This window comes from Ptychodera flava, chromosome 7, assembly GCF_041260155.1.
Source record: "Ptychodera flava strain L36383 chromosome 7, AS_Pfla_20210202, whole genome shotgun sequence".
NCBI lineage: Eukaryota > Metazoa > Hemichordata > Enteropneusta > Ptychoderidae > Ptychodera > Ptychodera flava.
Window position 1 is genome coordinate 9,753,730 of NC_091934.1, and position 22,568 is coordinate 9,776,297.

Consider the following 22,568-nt stretch of genomic DNA (forward strand, 5'->3'; position numbering starts at 1 on the left):
ATTTTTTCTGGGTGAATTGATAGGGTTTATACAGTACAAGAATTACATACAATGTAAGTCAAATTTTGACCAAAATGACAAAAAAATTCCTTAAAAATACAGATTTGCATATTTCATCACAATTTGAACAAATCTAAGTTGGGTTACCCCTAGGGACCTGTATACCAAATAACAAAGCTGTCTGACCAGCGGTTATGAAGAAGAAGATTTTTTACCAAAAACACCTTTTTTGGCATTAATTTGCCTATTTTCAACAATATCAAAAAATTAAAAAAAATAGTTTCTCAAAATCGTATTTTTCATCTACACAACAAATATCAAATCAGTAAGTACTGCGGTTCTCAAGATATTTGAGTGGACGGACGCCTCACAAACGGACATACATACATACATACATACATACATACATACATACATACATACAGACTGACGACGGACGCCGGACGGATACCCATCCCAATAGCTTCTATAGACTATAGTCTATAGTAGCTAAAAATTTGTATCAACTAACAAGTTACATATTAAACCTCAGTTTGGACATAGACTTTCATAGAAGTGGTGAAACTTCAAAATTTTTCCTTTTTGAAGGTTTTGGTTCAGATAAATCTGTAAAAGTTTAAATCTTTAAAAGTTCAAATTCAGTGCATTTGAATCAGGTCAACAATGGTAACTGGAATACTTCAAACTCTTGGCAAAATACTTGATTATGGTCCCTGTAATGATTTTGCTAGAATCGCTGCTGCGGCCTGGTTGACATCGCCGTTAGACTTCCGTAATTCCTTAATTGCCAGCTCCCGGGGAAATCCCATTTGCACAATTTGATTGACTTTTTCTTCTGGAATGTCTGGCACACTACTCGGACCTGTGACATGAATATAGAGATATCAATAAATGTTTGCAAAAAAAACTACATGATAATCGGACAGGTTTCATTTTAAGGAGCTTGAACTGCCACTGTTTAACCCTTTCAGCACCATGGTCTGGCCCAAACCAATTGTTATCAATGGTGATTGTGGACCTGTTCACAGAGAACTGGGGTGAACAGGTTAAAAAGAGGAAACACTGCTAAGATTCTTTGTACAGAGATTGTGTTTGTCCATTCAGAATCCTAACATTTAGCTTTTTTATACTCATTACGTGACTTGTGAAAATGGACAAAATACATCAATCTTGAAATGAAGCCAGTTTGTGTTTTATGAAATGTTGTTACACAACTTATACAAATTCTGAGTCTTGACTCCTTCATTCATGGTCCGTTAGTATGCATTGTTTTGGTAATGATCAATGATGAGAGCCAGATATAGTTTAACAGGTTTAAAACCTTTACTGTTGATCAGTCAGGAAGAAATGTTGACTGAGTAACTTTGAAAGTCTACATCTATCCATATGCACATTCTGGAACATTCTTGAGTTTTTGTGTACGACCAAGACCAGTGATAGCAGACAAACTTACATTTCAGAGAGAGATTTTATTAATTATCATATACCCATGCCCATATTGCTACATCCTAGTGACGTTCAACGTATAATATCAGCCGTGATATTTCACGGTAAACGTCGAGATATGCACAATGAATGTCATCAGTTTTAGAGTTTTCCCGAACTACATTAACTGTTTGTTGGTAAACAACGTAAACAACAAAATGGCTGCCTCTCCCCGTCTGCGAAGCGATGTCGCCGACGTAGAAGCTTGAAGGGCTTCGAGGAACACGGGTATTTCTGGTTGCAAAATACGGAAATATCACGTTGAGTCTTGAAATGTTTTCCCATGGTATTTTTTGGTCAAGTTCCAGCAAACATTCTGCCTTTCGCACGGCGCCAGCACTGTGCACGGTCTCCTCCGAACAGATAGTGAGCGCGTGGCGTGACAGCGATGTCGCGCGCACGACGACTGTTGACATGGCAACTCTAAAGGTAAACTAACAAAATGGCGTCCCCTCTCTGCGCGAGCTCCGTGCCGTACGACGATCGAAATCAGGATAGATTTAAAGCTGAGCAGTTTTTGATCGGTTACAGTTGTAATAACATATTGCACCTTAAAATGTTCCTTCTGTATGACGATTTTTGTATCCCGGTGTCTTTCTTTTGGGTTTCATTGAGATATGGACAACTTGCAGCGATGTCGCGCATGATGTTGACATCTTCGTCGTATACTTTATGAATGAAGCCTGTTCACATAAACATTCTGATATTTATTCGCAAGGCGTAATAAAGTAAAGCCTCAAAATTAAAGGTTTTTCGTTCTGTTAGTAAAAATTCCCTAAAATTATGGGCATGGGTATATGATAAATCGGTTATTACCCATATCGCATGTTCCTTGTGTCGTATCAGCAGTCGTGTCATTTGTGCTGCGTCAGACACTCGACTTCGTCTCGTGTCTGACGCAGCACAAATGACACTCATGCTGATACGACACAGGAACAGGCGATATTGGGTAATAAACCTCTAAGTGTCTTACAGAACTTGTATGATAGGCCATATTTGGGTGCAATTATATGTTTGCTTTCCCCATGCTTGAAAGTCACTTAAAATGGTCTGTTTCCTTCTGCATACAGCCTCATGAAACACACTGTTTTGGCGGTGACTCTAAGACCATTGGGCAACAAGCCTATGCTGTTACCAAAACATGACCAGTCAATATATGCATACACACAGAATATAATATTCACCTGCACTAGCTTCCTCTGCAGACCTCTGCATTGCTTCCGCTAGTTGTTTATCTTCATCTTCAGTGACAGAGGGCGCCCTATTGAGCCTGGCACATGGTGGCAAATCACCCTCACTGAGAAATGTCGTTTCTGTTCCTGTGGTGCCTATGGTCAGCATGTTCCTCTTCAGGTCTATTGAACACTGCAAGTTGAAATGGGAGAGGGACATTTCTTTATTTCAACCATTGATTTTAGGCAGATGCCACCACAGCCAACATATATTTAGACTTAAATCTTATGTTTTTTCGCTATTCAGCTGCCCCTACACAGTCTGTGGAAATCCCTCAGAGCAAGATGGCATGACACAGACAAGAGCGATGCATCCTGGGAGCAACTAATCTATAGCTGCAAGGTTATGTGGAAGTGGCTTCCGAAGACCCTCTTTAGTAATGGGTGTGAACTGTGACTTTTATTTATGTCTTTGACCAGTCTATGGACAAGTACAATATGATTGACCCAGGATATAAAGGTCATTGTTCACACTCATTACTAAGGCGGGACTTGTGAAAGCCACTTCTACATAACTTTGAACATGTTGAACTGAAGTTATATTTTCCATGACTTTGTCTCAAAACATAATAATTACATCATAGTTCAGTTGTTCCAAGGATGCATCGCTCTTGTTTGCGCCGTGCCATCTTGCTCTAAGATTTTTGAATGGGATTTTCCCTGAGTGACTGTGTGGGGGCAGTCGGAAGAGAGCCTCACAGAGCTGTCTGGGTAACCAAGATTAATCGCAGACTGGCTTTTGACGTCCTTCCTCAGCAATTAGTGTGAACTAAGACAGATGTGTCTTGGATCAATTGTATCATACATGACCACTATGTTATGTAGGTCATTTCCCCCACACTCATCATGACCTGAGTCATTAGTCTAGAACATTCTCAAGGTCACTGCCCTTGATGACCTCACAACCTTGAATCAATTAGTCATGTTGGAATGTTCTGGAAAGTTGATTAGTTGTGTAAGGGAGATAATTTTAGAACAGTAATTAGCATGTCAATAAAAGTTCTAGATTGTTCTTACATGCCTTTATAAAAGGGACGTGCACAGCTTCCAGTCAGACTTTTGGGATCGTGTCTCTTGTGTGTTACTAAACTCCAGCAGTAGTCATTCTCTAGACTTTTCAAGACCTTCACTGCCAACGCTGGATTTATACTGTGGACTTTGTGCAGCTTCAAGCCTGCAAGGACTGTTCATTCATCCAACTGACTTTTACAACTCTGAGACTGGAGCTTTGCCGTCCCAGCTGAGATAAGTAGTCTGTACACTTTTAAAGCTTGTACTCTATCCCTAACTTAGCAATTAGTTTTATTTTTGTAATAAATTTTGTTTAAACGTTAACTGCTGAGTTCACCCTTTTGTTCGTTTCTCTGCACGTAACAAATACCATTCCAAAAAATGTTGGGACATTCTTTAAGTTGACTTTTCTGAAATAATCTTTATGTGTACATTGCAAAGATATGAAAAAAATATGGGGTACCCATGCAAATTTTTTGAAAAAACACATGCCAAAATTGACAGAAAACCACTAAATCTCCCATTTTGCGAAATTTGCACTTACCAGCAGAATCTTTATTTATTGCAAACAATTAACAGATCCCAGTGTGCATACCACATTTTTGCATCGCCAGGACAGCTGAATTAGGACAATCAACTAAAATTTGTGATGTCTTGTCTTAAAAATTAAATATTAGACCCTAAATTTATCTTTTAACTGTAAAATTAGACTTTTTTAAAAATATAAACTTCATATAAATGCACAAAATAATTTTCAAAATGTTAAAAAGTACAGCAATATCTATCAAACAGACAGTGTTCTTTGATTTAGAAGCAAAAAAAGTTGGGTCACCACACAAATTTTCTTACTAAACAGCAAAAAGTGACGAAAAAAGGTGAATTTTGTTAGACCTGAGATTTGACCCTCTAGCTTACTGATATTATGTCAGAGCTACAATCGTTAATTATTCTCTACTGATCTTTCAAAATAAAAATAACTGTCGATTTTTCAGTGCAAAAACATAATTTCGGTTCTTTTGATTCATAAAAACTTCTGAAAGAAATATTATAAGGTCACTAGCATGATTTTTTGTCATTTTGACCTGTTATTCACGCTCACCAGGTTAGGTAGTCTAAAAGGAACATGTACATCTTCTGGACAAAAGAGGGCGCTCTCCTATATAGAATGGTAGCGTACTACCTTAAAGGTATACTGTCACCTGTAATCTAAATATGCCCATATATGGTCAAAGAGGTGTTCCTTGGTATTCAAAATGCCAATGTGAGGGTGCTGTTTTTAAAAAGCGGCCACCCGCTTAAAATCGGTGATTGATTAGATTTTCTCTTTCCATGGTAACTGTAGCAAAATTGGAACAGGTGACAGTATACCTTTAAGTCACAGATTCCACTCATTACTGAGAATAAATTTGACTGCAAAATAAACTTGAAGCTATATTTGCATGAATTTGTCTCAAAACATTCTAATTACCACATAGATCAGTTGCTCCCAGGATGCATTGATCTTTTCATTATTTCACAGTCTATCTCAGACATCTTTGAATTGGACTTCCCTAGACTGTGCAGGTCAGCCAAATAAGATTCCCCTTCGACGTCATGGCGTCAACGGTGGAGCGTGGTGTTGTCATCGCTCTCCTCTGTTTTGTCCTTATCTCCGCTTTAAACCCCAAAACGGATTTACTCAACGATAGCACTGAAATGGGACGCCAAAGTCAATCAACTATTTCACCTTTCTGGTCGAAATGCAGCAATGAGGCACTCTGGAGACTGTTTTTGATGAAAACCCCAGCAAACAACAGGGACACGACACGCAAATCAACAATGGCGTACGTAGAGGTTTCTGCAGTCAAACGTGTGTACGTATTATTTCTGCTTCTCAGTGGTGATATACACGTTAATCCAGGGCCAACTAGATATCCTTGCGGATATTGCTCCCGGCCTGTGAGAAATAACCAATACGGGCTCCTCTGTTCAGAGTGCAACTTGTGGCTTCACACAAAATGCCAACGAATGCCTGATAGTGAATATATTCGTCTTGGAACTCTCCGACTGAAACGTGGACATGTTCAAAATGCTCATTACCCAATCTATCTGACTCCTTCTTCCGTCATGAACAACTAGCTACAACTCAGACAGAACCGTTGATGTCCCCTGATAGTCCCCCACCAAATGAACAATTTTCTAATCGTCATTGTGGCCTTAAATTTACCATCAGAATGCGCGTAGCATCTGCTCTAAACTCAATGACCTGAACCTGCACTTTAGTGATAACACATGGAATATAATAACTCTGACCGAAACTTGGCTCAATCCGACGATATTTGACTCTGAAATTCTCACAGGTAATTACAGATTATTTCGCAGAGATAGGCAAGACACGACAGGGAAGAGTAAAAGAAAGGGTGGTGGTGTATTGATTGCAACGAGGGACGATTTAAACGCAATACGTAGAACAGACCTTGAAACAAACATGGAGATTGTGTGGGTACAGATTGCTGTGGATAAGTTTAAAATCTTTTTGGCGACTGTGTATATCCCACCAGATTCACCAGAAGCAATCATGCTGGAACTGGACGAATCTTTAGACCGCGTTGTAAATAATGCCAACACCGATGATGTTATTTGATTCTCGGAGATTTTAATTTATCTGACATTGCATGGAATCGTACAGCTGACAATGCATTGGAACCAAGCACCTGGAACACTGGCAAGTCTGATCGTTTCATCGAAATTATTTCTGAGCATGGGCTTCTTCAATTCAACCCCCATAACACATGTAACTCACACATTCTAGACTTGGTATGTAGCAATGATGCAGGAGTATCAGTTAGCCCAACCGACCCAGCTGTGCTATCCGATCACAGTGCACTGGAATGCTCATTATCACATCGGAGCATTGGAGGTGTGAAAACACATGAGCGCTTTGTATACAACTTCAAAAGGGCTGATTTTCAACATCTAAAAACTCAGCTCAATTTAACACCCTGGAGTATTCTCGACTCTGCTGATACCATTGATGAATGCACTGAACTTTTCTACGACATCTTGTTTGCAGCTATAAATGAACAGTGTTCCTAAGGTACGAATCAAGAAAAGAAAATTCCCAACGTGGTATACGCAGGACTTGATTTGTTTACTCAAGGAAAAAGAGCAAGCTCGCAAAAATACCGGGCTTCATTGAATCCTGCAGACTATTCTCGTTTCTCGCGTAAGCGTGCTGATTTTAAATTACTACGTAATTCTATTTACGAAGACCACTTACTCGAACTGCTAAATTCAATCAGCACAAATAGTAAACGGTCTTTCGTTAATAGTAAGCATAATACTAGGTCATCACCCTCTACTGTTAATTATAAGGGGACTTTGGCTGAAAATTCAAAAGATATTTCTGAACTTTTTAACCATTATTTTCAATCCATTTTTACTAAAGATAATGTGACAGATTTACCAGAATGTAATCAGTACTCTTGCAATGTTCTTAACACTTTCGACATATCAGCTGATCAATTACTAGCTGCATTGAAAGAGATCGAGCCGACGAAAGCGTGTGGTCCTGATGGCATTTCAGGAATTATTTTAAAGAACTGCGCTGAAGAGCTGTCTGTTCCTCTTACAATTATATTTAATAGGTCTTTGCAACAAGGTGTTTTTCCAGCTATTTTCAAGCGTGCAAACGTTGTCCCTATTTTAAAGCTGGGGACCGAACTGAGGTTGGAAATTACAGACCAATCTCACTTTTGCCCTTATTCAGTAAGATTTTTGAGAAAGTAGTGTACAATAATCTTGTTAATCATGTTAAATCTGTCATATGTGAAAGCCAACATGGGTTTGTCAGCGGCCGTTCGACCACGACAAATCTGATATCTTATATTAATTATATCAGCACAGTGATGGACAAAGGAGGGCAAGTTGACTCTATTTACTTGGATTTTTCAAAGCTTTTGACTCGGTCGACCACACTTTATTAATTCATAAACTTCAGTCATATGGTATAGGTGGTAATTTGTTAACCTGGCTTTCCACATATCTTCAATGTCGTTTACAAAGGGTAGCTTTGACGGGGAACTGTCATCATGGGGACATGTCACATCAGGTGTACCCCAAGGGTCTATTTTGGGTCCGCTCCTCTTTGTACTTTATATCAATGACACGTCTGAATGCATGAACCATGCAATTTATCTTTGTATGCTGACGATTCCAAGTTATTTATGGCCATTACTGATATGTCCGATTGCATCAAACTACAACAAGATATCAACCAGGTTGTGAAGTGGACGAGCAAATGGAAGTTGTCATTAAATGTTAAAAAATGTTCATGTATTTCATTCACTTTGAAAAAAAACGTCAAAATATTTCCTTACAGATGTGCTAAGCAAACTATCTTGACTCGCACCAACTTTGTAAAAGACCTTGGTGTATTTTTAACAAGTAAACTTAACTGGAGTATGCACATTAACCATGTTGTTTCAAAGGCTTTTAAAATGCTTGGATTTATCAAGCGTTCTTGTAAATATTTTAATAGCATCAAAGTTTTAAAAACATTGTATGTCTCCTACGTCAGAAGCCACGTTGAATACTGCTCACCCATCTGGTCCCCTCATCAATTATATTTAATAAGGAAATTAGAAAGAGTCCAAATAAAATTTATCAAGTATCTTTGTTTCCGAAAATCGATGGCTTACTCAAGGGCTCTGTATAGTAACCTATGTTATGAATTTCGCCTCCCACATTGGAGAACAGGCGAAAATTTTTAGACACTCTTTTTCTTTATAAAATCCTTCACTCAGTTTATAGCGTTCCAGATGTCCTTGCACAGATTCATTTTAACGTTCCTGCTTTTACATTGCGTCGTGCTGTTCTTTTTAGACCAGTGTCAGCACGTACGAATATCTTGAAACACTCATTTTTATCACGATCTCAGACATATTTTAATTCTATCTGTAACAAGCAAAATTTAGATATTTTTAATAACTTAAGTAATTTTCGTCATGGATTATGTAAGATCCTTTTTTCTGAATGATTACTTTTATCTGGATGTTTTTCTGTGTGTCTTTCGCTGTGTTGCTGTTTTTTGGTTATTTCTTATGTGAATTCTCCTGTCTTTTGTTTACGTTGTAACTGTTATATATTTTCGTTTTGTATTATATTTTTATTTTCAAACGAACCTGTTATTGGGGCACCTGTTGGTTCGAGATTAATAAAATAAAAATAAAATAAAAAAAGTGCAGTCCAGGTTACTGTAACTAACCTGTGTACAACTGCAATACGTGTTACTTTCATCATACGCTGTATGGTGAAAGTGGGCAGTTACATTTCACACCTACCTGGTGTCTTTTTAGCATATCTAAACCAAGTAACATGTCCATAGGCTGGTCTTCTAAAATGGAAAATGACGACTGTAGATAGTCTGGACCTATTTGTATTTGACCTATGACACGCAGGAAAAAAATTGAAGGTTTTTAGCATTTGGGTAGATATGAACAATGTAAAGTAAGATGCAACTGTCTTGATTTTGATGATATAATGTACATGTACCAGGTAAATTTCTATTCAGCTATTTAAAAGCAGGATGTCACTATGGATCATGGATGATACAACTGGTGTTTCCTCCATCTACATGAAACGTCATTGTTAATTCCAGTGTTTTTTGCTATTAGCAAGGTTGGGGAATATTGGTAAGGCCAAAGTAATTAAATTCTTTGTTTTGCGTCCCCACCGCATAGGTTTTAAGGTTTTCATGAAAAACACGCACAATGTATTTGAATAGGAAATTTTAAGACATGACCGCTTAGCTTTTCTGAACTAAAATTTTGTTACAATTTTTTATTTGCTGCATTCAAATTGCATTGTGTTAATTTTCTCGTGTGTGTTTTTCAGCCGCTTAGACACGTACCTTTTCCCATTTAGAGTGGATGCAAAACAAAGAATTTAATTACTTTGGCCTAAATGGTTTGGGAACCCCAGTAACGTTTCTGCAGTCCCCTAATCTGATTGCATTGATATACCAAGGGGAACCCAATAAAATGACTGGGGAACCCCCGTAACATTTACCTGCTTACTGCCCTTAGCAAAAACACTGAATTCACCCAATTACAGAAATGTTCACAACCGAACAGATGAATTTTCACAACAAATTGGAGGCAAAGGGTACAGGATTAAATTTTTCCATTCACAATGTTAGTTCACAAGGAACCATCATGTAAAGTATGAACCACTGTGTAAGCCAGTCACCTTCAATGTCCTGCTTTTGTGAAATAATCCGAATACAGCCGCCCATATGAGTTATATACTAGTATTGTTTCTGAACATACTTGTATTCAGCACATTGTATACATATATAATGGCACTATGAGGCTTAGAGAAAGGAAACACAATGTGGATTATTCTCACTCACCCATGTGAACTCTACCAATTATCTTCTGAGTACCAACACCCTTGGCAATACCAGCCCATCGTCTGTCTACAAGTCTCATTATATTGCACCGCTCAGCACATGCTGCACTCATTATTGTCATCTGGGCACCTAGAAGTACGAGAAGGAAATTGTAAATCATGTGGAAATGACAGAAAGATACAGGTGACTGGCTGTATGTCTGATTGTCTGTATATAGTTTACATCATATGACTGCACGGTTGTATGTCACACTGACTGTAAATGTGTGTGTGTGTCTTTACCACGAGGTACATGTATATGTATCTGTGAACATATCTGCATGTGTCTATCTTTGTATCTAAATAAATAATGCAAGAAAATCCATATACATGTACATACATGTATGCAGGCAGACACGAAAATGCAGGTACTTCTTTTGTAGGCTTGAAGATATATGTAATGAATGCATGCAGTATGTTGATCAATGAATGGGATATAAAATTGTGGTATTTTCTATCAGACCTTATTCAAATGGCAACACAGACAGAGTCTGCATTTCAATGATTGAAAGAGAAATGCATATGCATGATTACATGTCAACAACGGGCAAAACAAGAAACAGGCAAACTTAAAAGTCAGAAAAAAAAAACAGAACTGTAATAATAGCAAAAATACCGTCAAGGACACTATGTGCTCACATTCGGTTTGAATTGGTCCATTTGAGAAATATTTAAACCCGGAAATACAAGAATGACAAAAGCAAATAAGGTCTCCAACTTAGGTACATGTACTGGAGGTCATCTTTAGGAACATGCATATCAACTTCTATAGCAATGGGAGAAGCAGATCCTAAATATACAAGCAAATGTCAACAACAAAAAAACAGAGAAGGCTTGATTAAAACAAAGGTGGGAGTGGGAAAAAAATGTACAAGGGATCTGGTAAACATAGGGCCAAAGTCCCTGAAGCTACTATAGACATGGATACAAAATTAAGTATTTCCTGACTGTATGAAATTATCTCACTAAGGTCATCCTAGGGACCTGTAAACCAAATATTAAAGCTGTCTGACCAGCGGTTTTGAAAAAACAAGCGACTCAACAGTTGACAGAGCTCTGCTGTGTTATGTAGAGAATAACTTTTTGTGACACCTGTATTGATGAAGAAGGTGGATATCTTTGATAGCTCATTTCAGGATGGAAAAAAAAATTCCGTAAAAATACAGATTTGCATATTTCATCACAATTTTAACATATCTAAGTTGGGTTATCCTTAGGGACCTGTAAACCAAATAACAAAGCTGTCTGACCAGTGGGTATGAACTTATGAAGAAAAAGATTTTTTACCAAAAACGCCTTTTTTGGCGCTAATTTGCATATTTTCAACAATATCAAAAAATTAATAAAAAGAGTTTCTCAAAATCATATATTTTATCCACACAACAAATATCAAATCAGTAAGTACTGCGGCTCTCTATATATTTCACTGGACGGACGCCTCACAAACGGACATACATAATACATACATACATACATACATAAATACATACATACATACTGACAGTGCACGCCGGACAGATACCCATCCCAATAGCTTCTATAGACTATATTAGTCTATAGTAGCTAATAAACGAGAGTTAATTACATTCTAATTAAAGTAAACAAGACTTGCTTAAATCAAGATTTTCGTCATAAAAAAACAACATATCTGTCAGGTTATAAAGAATCTTAAGCTAGTTATTTTATCAGTATTTTCATCCTATTAACCAAGCACATTTTAACTTTCAAATTAACATTGCAAGTAAGTTCTATTGAATAAGTTGCGACTGTAGGTACTCAGAGAAAGCACATTGAAGAGACCAAATGTTTGAAACTTGAGAAGTTCAAGGTCATCAAAAGCATCATGTAACACTTTCATTGCACTGTTTACACAGATTGCATAATTGCTATAAATAGCACATGAGGATCTTACAGCCCAGCTTTACCATAAAAACCCTATCACTTTGACCACTCTTTTAATTGACCACTCTATTTTTTTTCCTCAAAAAGTAATTTTATTTTATCCTTACCAAGTCAACCATAAATGGAAATTAGAACTTTCTCTATCTCTATTTATTTGACCACCCTATCATGACAAACTATTATGAGCAATTTCTTTTAGATACCATACAGGGCACAATAAATGACGGTTCAGAATATGTCAAAGTTGGGATTCAGGAAAGTTGTTTTAATCCTCCAAGATGGTAAGCATTTCACTATGAACTGTCAAAAAAAGTTGAACTTTCTGATAACCAGGGGTTTTATAAAGGAAATACTGTTAGGATTTTTTGACCAAAAATGACAAAATTGCTACAAAATAGTAATTTTCCCAATTTTGTCATAATTTCAACAAATTAGAAGAGTAACACCCTTGCAAAGAGTCAACCAAAATTTGAGAGCGATTGGGCTGGCGGTTTCAGAGAAGAAGAATTTTTACTGAAAATGAGAAAAATCACAAAAAAATTCAGCAAAAATACAAAATTAAGGATATCTTCACAATATTCATAAAACTGTATAAGGTTCACCTAAGGTACTTGCACACAAATTTTCAAAGCAATCAAAAAAGCGGTTCTTGAGTTATTAATTCTTAACCATTTTCACATTTTGTAAGCTCATTTGCATAATTTTGGCAATGCAGACTTCATTTGAACAAAATCCCATCTATAGCCCAGGATGCATCCACACACCAAATACCAAGCTGAAACGTGCAGCGGTTTGCATGTTTTTGATGTTGACGGACATACTGTACGTACATACATACATACATACATACATACATACATACATACACACACACATACATACAGACGCCATCGACTGCCAGTTGAGCAAATATGTACAGTATGCTGATTTTAAGGTGTTCATCTGTCATGATGACAATTGTATGAAGTTTATACTACCGTGCAGGCTCTTACTTCATACCTGCGGGCCCTGATACTTCATTGATTAATCTCGCATGTAAAGGCTGCCATACTGCTATGAATGCCTTGTCTAAGGGAGCAGTCAGCTTTTGCCATGTGACAGTCAGATGATCTTTGCATCCTGACAGTCACTACATGCATGAGGATGACAAGGAATTTTGTGAGGTTTCCTTTGTGTGTAAGGAGTTTTAATGGATGTAAGTACACTACGCTGATGTAAGTGTAAAGTAGGTCCTCAACAAAAGAATCTGTTAGAGATACTGCTGTCACAACTTGACTGTGATGTAAAAGTGTAATTCCTGTGACACCTGTGTCTGTAGTGTAAACATAACACGGCCCTACAATGCACTGGTCTTTCAAGTACCTTAGCAAAGCCTACTTATGCTACCAATAAAATTCCTTTACTGAGCGTTACACTTACACTTCTGCTTAGAAATTACATAGTATTTATGTACAGTCACTTGAGATTTGGCTTGATCCGGAGTATGATAGCACTGAAACTAAGAGGTTGACACTAGTGACATCACATAAATTGAGACCACAGTATACTGATGAGAAATGACTACAAAATAGATATTTTTCTCTTGAACCACAACAACCATTTAATTTTTTCTTAGAGATCAACAAATGTTGAACAGATTTTATGTGGAGATGATGTACAACTTTGACAAACTTCAGTAAAAATGAAAAAGATTCTATCTTTACCTGAATCAACAAATGCTTTGACGTCATGGCCATTTACTTTACAATCTATGTACAACATCACAACTTGACCAAAACTCTCTGGATTCCATTCCATGGCAGACTCCATATTAGCTTCCACATTTTTCAGTCTGTTTGATAAGATGAAAATATATGAATTATTCATCCACATAATGAAATATCCATCTTTCAAAAATGAAAATAGCATTGTTAGTTGTGGCAAATTGATTCAAATGCAAACTTAAGTTCACTTTACAAAAGTTATAAACATCCCTGTAAAAATACAAACTACATATAAGGATAGCTTAAATACCAAACATTTTTGTCATACTTTACAGGACCTGGTAAAAAAACTGCTGATATTACACAGAACACAAATATAACAGAAAGCCCCTACAGTTGAAGCTATTGGAGCCATACATGTAGTTATAAACAGTCGTCAAATAGCTATAGTTTTGTATCATAGTTTGGTTTTCATAATTTCTGTATGGAGTTTATTATACCAAACAGGTGGAACACTCGTTCCTGCTGGTCCCTTAAACTCCACAGATTTCTCTTGCATGTAAAGACTGTCGTACCGCTGTTACCTTCTTTGACGAGCAGTACACTTGTGTGTCACTACATGCATATCTGGAAGGAAATATTTTGGAAGGAAATATATCCTCAGCACCTGTTGTTTCCATACACGTGTAGATACATCACTCACATTCACATAACCAATGGAAAATTTGAATATTCAAGTGAAACTGAAAATAATCCCTTATGCACAGTAACAGCAAAAAAAAAGTACATCATGGGGAATGGAATGGAAGGGTGGCTTTGAGTACCGACTTCTTGAAATCTAGAAATATGGAAAATATTCAGGCAGAATGCGTCTCGAGGACCGACATTTGGACTTCAAAACTTTTACAATTCTTTTCTGATCTACCACTTGTGGATGCTCATTTTAAAGCTCTTGGTGTAAGAAAAATTTTGACTGTCTTAGTTTTTTGAAAACCAAAATTTTATTTGTTCCCTTAGAGTTAACACGGGGATGGCGGCCATTATTAATTCCATACATCGGTAAATGTTAGGTAATTTGTTTCTCTAGTACCAAAATTTGCACGGTGACCCATGACTTTTTTATGGTGGACAGTTTCATCGAGAAAAGTTTGAACAAAAGATAAGTCCTTCACCTGAGAGGCTCATACTACCTTAACCGTATTGTACATGTATTGTGGGTTTAATTCTGATTAATTAGTTTTTCATTGCCAGTATGTAATGCTGCGGAATATTCACCTTATGTCTTCTGCTATGTGTTGCTGTGCTTCCGCATCAAAGGGATCCGCGTTCATCAGTCGTATCCTTTCTCTTTCTCTCTCGGCTTTCTCTCTCTGTTGTGATCGCATCACATTTGTAAATTTTTCTGAAGGAAAGAGCAAACATCGACTTATTCTATCAGTACAGCCTATAAATTAACATTTCTGTACAGCATTCTCTAAACACGACTATTTAATCTTGAAATGTTTGAAATGCATTGTTGCATAAATTGAATTTTAGAGAAATGTGAACCACCTTCCAGGTGAACTAAACAGTAAAACATTTCAATACACAGGTTCTACATTTTAATCCCTTGCCTACCATGTCCTAAAGATAATATGAGTACTGTACATGTACTATTTTAACCAGAATTCTCAAGCTACATTAATTCAATATGGCACCAGAGCTTTCTGAGATTCAGGAAAACTTTCTGCAACTGTCGTGTGAGTAATACTTACCCAGGTCTCCACTTTCTAGCGCTTCTGATAGCGGTGGATTTCTTTCCTTCAGAAGTGCCCTGTGGTGAGGGTTTGCTAGAAGTGCAGCACGGAGGGCTGCTGGGTCTTCCTCAAGGGATCTTGGCGATCCCCTTGCCTGTGATGACGTTCCGGGGACTTGTATGTTTGAAAAGTCAATCTGTGGTAGGTCTGAAATTGAATGAAATGGATTATTTTGAGCAATAACAAAGTCAGTACATAGATGTAATAATCCTTATTTCACCTACTTACTGGTACACTTAGACTGGGCCATGTCACAAGCACTTTGGCTTTCCTCTACCTGGCTGGCCTTAGCATTGAATGTATATAAAATTTCCACACACAGTGAATAAAGAAATACAGCACTTCATTCAATGGCAATCACAAACTCCTCTGCCTGCCCCTTCATGAATATCTACAAGGCTTGACATCATTGTGAACGATTTACAAACCCTGCAAAGTTCACAAGTTTGTCGGCAATCATGTTCACCCCACAATCTATGCAACAGTGTGCCAGTGTATATTGCTTCAATTTACTCTGTTTTCATATTTATATGCACACAGTCAGACTTGTGGCAAGGTATACTTGAAATGAAGAGTTTAAACATGTATTTCAATTTATGGTCCTCCTCAAGGAAACTGACTTGGAAATATTTAGAATATTATTAACATCATGGTCTCTCTCCATGTACATCCTCAACTGTGTCAGAACTATAGCCAGCTGCACACCGAACCTACATGTACATGTAGACAGTCCCTCTGTGGTCTGTCAGATGTAGACTGTCAACAGTGGTTTGCCCAATTTTGGTCACTGCAGTAACACTGGACATGGCTGAGTTGAGGGTCAATTGGTCTGATTGCATAACCATTCTGTGATTGTTTTTGAATTGTATATATATATTGCATGTGTTATGAGTCGGCTACATGTATTTGGTGTTAGATATTAGCCCTGGTGATATTTGAAATGCAAGGGTACATGGAATCCATAACACCAGGTACATGGTCAGTGTATTATTACATGTAAATCAAATGATGGGAGTTGGAAAGGAAGCGTACACATGTACATTGTGAGTTCAAATCCGATCAAAAATCTACTAAATAAACTGCAAATTCAATTCTTTTGTGTAAAAGCTATTGGCCAGGCCAAAACAATCAGTCAAAATGTTTTTGACTACAAGCTATGTTTAAAAGTTTATGTATTGATCACTTTATTAAGGATCTCTAAACACATTTGATGAATCTCTCATTGTGCTGTATGTACAATGACGACTCTTTCATCTTTTTGTATCATGTGTATAATTGTTGATGCAAATCCTCGGCCTTCTCTCAAGAAAGCCTGGCAGTACGCTAAGTTGTACACTGGGGCTGTATAATCAGTCAAATTGCCTCTACATCAAAATCAGTCCTCAGCAAATTGTTGTTCAAGTCCGAAATATGTATCATTAGTTCATTACAAGAGTTACATGTAAGCGTGTACAATGGAATCAAAGCAAAAGGTGACTCTGCCATTGGAAAGGTGCGTACGGGGTCATGACATAGCAGAGAGGCCAGGATCTCTGTATTCTATACTCAACATGTACTGGTATATTTAGACATGTGCTTTTGTTGATAGTATTGCGTTTATCAGAAAACCATCGACATTGTAATCATGCCACATATCAATACATGTACATACATGTATGAACATTGATTTGTGCACGTGAACGCAAGAATGTCAAGGAAAGATAATATTAATTCTGACTGTGCACGAGCATGGAGGTAATTTTACCTCCTTGGCATGAGAAACGTGGCTTGTGTCACTGTGAGCATGTGTGTCACCCATTTGTCATAAACAAATGCGTTCACTGACACAGGGAGAGTGCGTTGTTGTGTTGGCAATCTTTCACAGAAACGGCAATTTTGCCCCAATCGACACCACACATTTACATAGCGTTGATCTTGGAGTGACTCCATCGTATCATGGAGCTAGAAACTAGCATCATGTAACGATAGTATCATTCAACGTGTATGAAACGTGTACTTGGTAGAGAGGGCACAGCCATGTAACTTGTGTCACGTGAATGATTTGAGTTCATTTCCCACACAACACATTCCGAAAAGAACCCGCACTTTCGGCTGCAACAAAGTTTCTCATTACCGGACATAGGTTGGGACATCTGGGCTGGATTCCTCATTCTCTGAATAAGCAAGACGTCATTCTCTCCGATCTTGTACCCTTCAAGTGTCTTTTTGTCGTCCATGAGAGGAATACCATTGTGCAGTACCATCATCTCGCTGCATGGAAAGCCACACTCATATTCACACAGGGCCTTGAAATTTTCCAGCTCCAAATCTGCACTCACTTCCAGTGGGAAAATTTCACCGGTTAACGTTGTGACAGTGACCTTCATGTCGTATTTCTGAGTAAAAATCAAAAGAAATGGCCGGCGTGTGTGGTTTCAAAATCCACGCGTCGTCTCACTTCCGTGTTCTACGGCTCGCGTGTGTGGTTGTTCGGTATTTATATACTCTGCAAAGTTGCTAAGTCATGCGTTGTAATATCATTTGCGTCATATGTTTTGATGCCCGGTGTTTGATGCTGTACCGTAGTGCGGCACCTGTTCTCTCATTTTATAACTATAACCCTGAGGGAGAAACGATCACGTCGTGCGAAACAATACTACATATCAACGGAGAGAAGAGTATCTTCTGTGCAGATGGAAGGTCTTGGCCCTGGGGATTCAAATAAAAAAAGTATTTCAGCCTCCAAAAGACAAACAAACAAAATCAGGAAGATGACTAAGATTGAAATATTACAAATTCCCGTCAGCACAGTTCCAGAATATTCTTCAGACACAATATAATCTTTCAAAAAAACAATTTGTCTGTTGGTTTCCTGAGCGTTGGATGAACAAAAATATCACAATACTGCCCACTGGCAGTCCGATTTAGGCTACGAGACTATATAAAAGTCTTGTTTTTGTTTTTGTTTTTTACGGAAAGATACGCGTACTTTAGGCCCATTCGCTATTTACCTTGAAATCGAGCAGGGTAACACAATTCATTGTTATGTGTCATATTTATATGGGGCTTGCAATAGCCTTGTGGAATTGCAAAAGCTTTGCACGTAATCGAAATTCTATGAACCACAAACATCTCATGGACAACTAGCCTAATACGATTTCTTAGGGACTGCCTTGGCTCAGACATGACGCAGTCGCTTGGCTTTTCTCGGCAAGAGTTACTGGTTGGCCGAGACGTATCGTGTTCAGCCCACGATCTACGCAGCCGCTTACCACTTATTCGAGTCTGCTGTTTTTACATTTACATTCCCACAGACTTGGAGCACGTCTAAAGCAGCCCCCTTCGAAATCGGTATTCATGAGAGAGAGAGAGAGAGAGAGAGAGAGAGAGAGAGAGAGAGAGAGAGAGAGAGAGAGAGAGAGAGAGAGACAGAGAGGGGGGGGGGGGCAAAAAATGTTTCTGGTTCTTGACATTCAGCAAAAGTGATGCAGCGACGCGGTTTTCTCTTTTTTTATCCAATCTTTTTTAATTCCTAACAATTCTGGTTCGGCACTATTGATGCAACAGTTATTGTCTTTTATCACTGGCTGTATAATACTTTCGTTTTCCTTTTAAGCGTATTTGGACATGCAAACAGAGATATCAAGGATAGCTGTAATGATGAGTGTGTACCCAACCCCCCCCCCCCAAAAAAAAAAAAAAAACGTGCGCGGTGACCAGAAATATATATATATATATATATATATATATATATATATTATATATATATATATATATATATATATATATATATATATATATATATATTGGGGGGGGGACTTGTCTACCATTTAAGCCTCCGAACACACTGTTTTATACCTATATGCAGTGACCAGTCGAGCTCAGGTGACACTGTTAATATTACATGTAATAACGTTCTACAGAGACTGACACGATCACACCGTACAATGGCATTTGTATTGATCAGAACCAATATTGTCGTCACAACAACATAAAAATATCTTCGCCGCATTCCACATGGTCAAGAAGACCTCGTCAATAGAACCTGAAATTTACGTCATCAGCAGAAAATATCATCTAGCAAATCATTTTGCTCGCCCACTAGTACTGAGACCTTCGGTTGCATTACATGTAATCTATTCAGGTAGCGCCCATGATCAGATCGAACTCCTTTACACCCTTTCCTATACACATGTGAAATGCTCTATTGACAAAATCATCATCGTAGGGGCTTTAAGCGAAACTAATTAGTTTGTTAATCACCGAAAAGACTCACTACATTTTCTTTTTTCGTACAATCACTATTTTATTGATTTTTTGAGGGGGTATAGAAATGACAATTACTCTTCTCAATATTGACTTGGTTCAAGTCGGTGAATTTCTAAAAAAAAAACACATGTGTAATAGTTTCTCTTGCGTGCAATCCTATTTGGAATTTAGCAGCCTAGGCCCAGGCCAGGTTTTCCTTGTAACCTTTGAGTCTGCGCAGTAATGAGTTAGTTTCTGCCGGATTGATTCCGGGAGAAACTCCCCTGTGTAGCGTTCATACCCACTCACGCGTTTCACATGAAAATTGAACACAAATCATCGCGTTCACCCCACTCAAACATTCACAAATCACAGACTTGAACCAAGTCTATTCTCAATCTAGTAGCGAACAATTCCATAGATGCTTTGGAGTTATCGTCTGACAAATTTTTATTGATTTTTTTTCTGTCCTGAGAGGAACCGTGTTATGCGTTCATCATTTTTTTTATTTTTTATAGTTCATTTTCTTCTCTTAAAAACTCCTCCTTTCACTCATGAGGAGTTTCATTCATTGGCTGAGCCTCAGGCTGGCACCAAGCTGAAACAAATACAGTATAAAAACAGAATTACAATGTGTGACGTACTACTGCCAATGGTTGTCCAATCTCTCAAAGAAACTTAAATCAAAAACATTTCTTTCCCTGGATGTTTTGGTTCGAATGTGAAAAGTAGAGTGTAGCCTCCGTCCGGAGGGGGCGGGGGGAGGAACTGTCATTGGAATCTTGTGGGTATATCGTTGAATAAAACGAGAAATGTACTATAACTCGATTCTGAGGCAAAATACTGTACGCCAATGTACATTCAGGGTTGTAAGAATCAGAGGTTCTTTAGTGGGAAACAGGACATGAAAGTTTTGGCCGCCGCAAGTTGACATGCATTTAATATGCGTGGCCGATGATCACAAGAAAAGAACCGTCGTCTCGATGCAGTGAAAGACAATTTGAAGGCACTCTGAAATCCTATAATAAATGTACAGTTTTCTACTTTTTCGGAGGGGGCTATAACCAGCAATATGTTATCACAATTTTTTGCCGAACGCGTTTGCTGGTAGTCACAAGAAAATTTGACGTGGTTGTGGAATAGATCTGGAGGTGAATCTTTGTCTGTTCACAATCACGTACTTAGCAACTTTGTGTTCATTTCTAAGACTCCAACAATTCACACAAGTAATTTCAGCCCAGAAATATTATTCAATGACTATATTAATGCAATAGTTAGGGAGGACAAAGCCACTGATTCCAGTGATTCTGAAGGTCTATCGCCTATAAAGACTTGAATGTAGTGTATTTACGAACCTGCAGCTTTTGCATCAGTGCCAGCACAACTCTGTCCATGGTCTCAGTATCAAGCAGACCGTTCATTAGTCTCAAGTCAGCGACAAGCCTGACGAGATCCCATGTCTGTGGATCTGCCGGCTTCTCGGTATCAACACCATCCTGTTGAACAAAATTGGATCGGTGGGTCACAAAAACATGTTTAACAATCCGTCAAGTCAGAAAATGTTTCTAGAGACACAATTGTTGTTGTTTTGTTAATTGCCTAGCGAGAATAATTCCCCCGAAGACACCCCAAGATGGATGTCTCCCTCCTCCCCTTCCTTAATTATTTCACACTTACTTCACTGAAGTCATCGGTATCGTTTACTCTGACCAAGAGATTGACAAGATCTTCCGCAGAGATCTTCTTTTTCTGTAAGAAGGTGGAGAAATATATAACACGTAAGTGGTCCGATCGAGATAGTGGAATAGTGGATAGTGGAATTGGTTATTTTGTGTTTAAACGAATGCTACGAAAACAATAATCAATGACTTTTACGTCATCGCAAACACAACGAAATGAACTAGCGACGTGTTATTATTCCTGTTTTTCCTTCATTTTGCTAAACGAACGAATGTTGTCAAGCGTTCAGAAAGGCGAAAATATATAAATATCCTTACGCGTATTTAAGATCACCACGGCATATTTTTCGTGACTGGGTGTACGATTACGGACAAAATTATATCAGTTATAATGTTCTGTGTTATGTGTAAATAATGCATATATGATCACGTGAGATGAAATATCTACGCAGGCAAATATTTCTCTAAGTACATCAAACGTTAATATTTGAAAAAATGATTTTGTCTTCCTTTGAATGGATCTATTTTTTAATATGTCCTCCACCGTGTTCGTAGTTTAAGACTACTTGGTGAGAAACAATGGTCTCTATATCACACTGTGTCAGACTTACTTCGCTCACCTCTGACCGACTTTCGGCACCACCTTCGGCACCAAGTACCTCCTCCTCAGTGACGTTTTCCACACTTTCTGGAACCTGAAAACAAAACTTTCAACTTATAATCCTGAAACATTTGAAAACGTCCTGTCTTGACTCTGCTCTTCAATATCAGTCCATGACGACAATATGCTTATCTTAGTTTCCTGAATGCAATCAGTGTATAGATCTTTTATGACATGTTAATTAAAATGGGATTAATTTGGTATCATCATCATGAAATGGTATCAATTTCATACATGAACTAAATATATTACTGAAACCCTTTTGAATTTAAAAAGGAACAAAATTAGGAAGACTGAGCGTTCAGATGTGTTTTGTTTAACTCATGTCATGTAATTTTGTCAACATAGTACATCAGATAATATTTCATTACAGATATCGAGGTTGAGTCTGTTATTTATTTTGCGTCTACGATCTATTGTGTTATTAAAAACAAATTCGACTT

The 22,568-nt window shown here is 37.9% G+C and overlaps 1 protein-coding gene and 1 non-coding gene across 2 annotated transcripts; both read right to left on the reverse strand.

Annotated features, from left to right (window-relative positions):
* Window positions 1–533: 533 nt before the first annotated feature.
* On the reverse strand, window positions 534–18,027 carry LOC139136739 (protein DDI1 homolog 2-like). Its single transcript, XM_070704554.1, has 8 exons — window positions 17,672–18,027; window positions 15,517–15,705; window positions 15,038–15,164; window positions 13,763–13,890; window positions 10,120–10,248; window positions 9,050–9,153; window positions 2,670–2,850; window positions 534–862 (listed from the first exon to the last, which is right to left on the reverse strand). Exons 1-8 carry the CDS (start codon window positions 17,922–17,924, stop codon window positions 705–707), a joined length of 1,269 nt encoding a protein of 422 aa, XP_070560655.1. The 5' UTR covers window positions 17,925–18,027; the 3' UTR covers window positions 534–704.
* LOC139137850 (small nucleolar RNA U109) lies at window positions 13,015–13,157 on the reverse strand. Its single transcript, XR_011553461.1, has one exon. It is a non-coding gene; the product is annotated as a small nucleolar RNA U109 (small nucleolar RNA).
* Window positions 18,028–22,568: the final 4,541 nt, after the last annotated feature.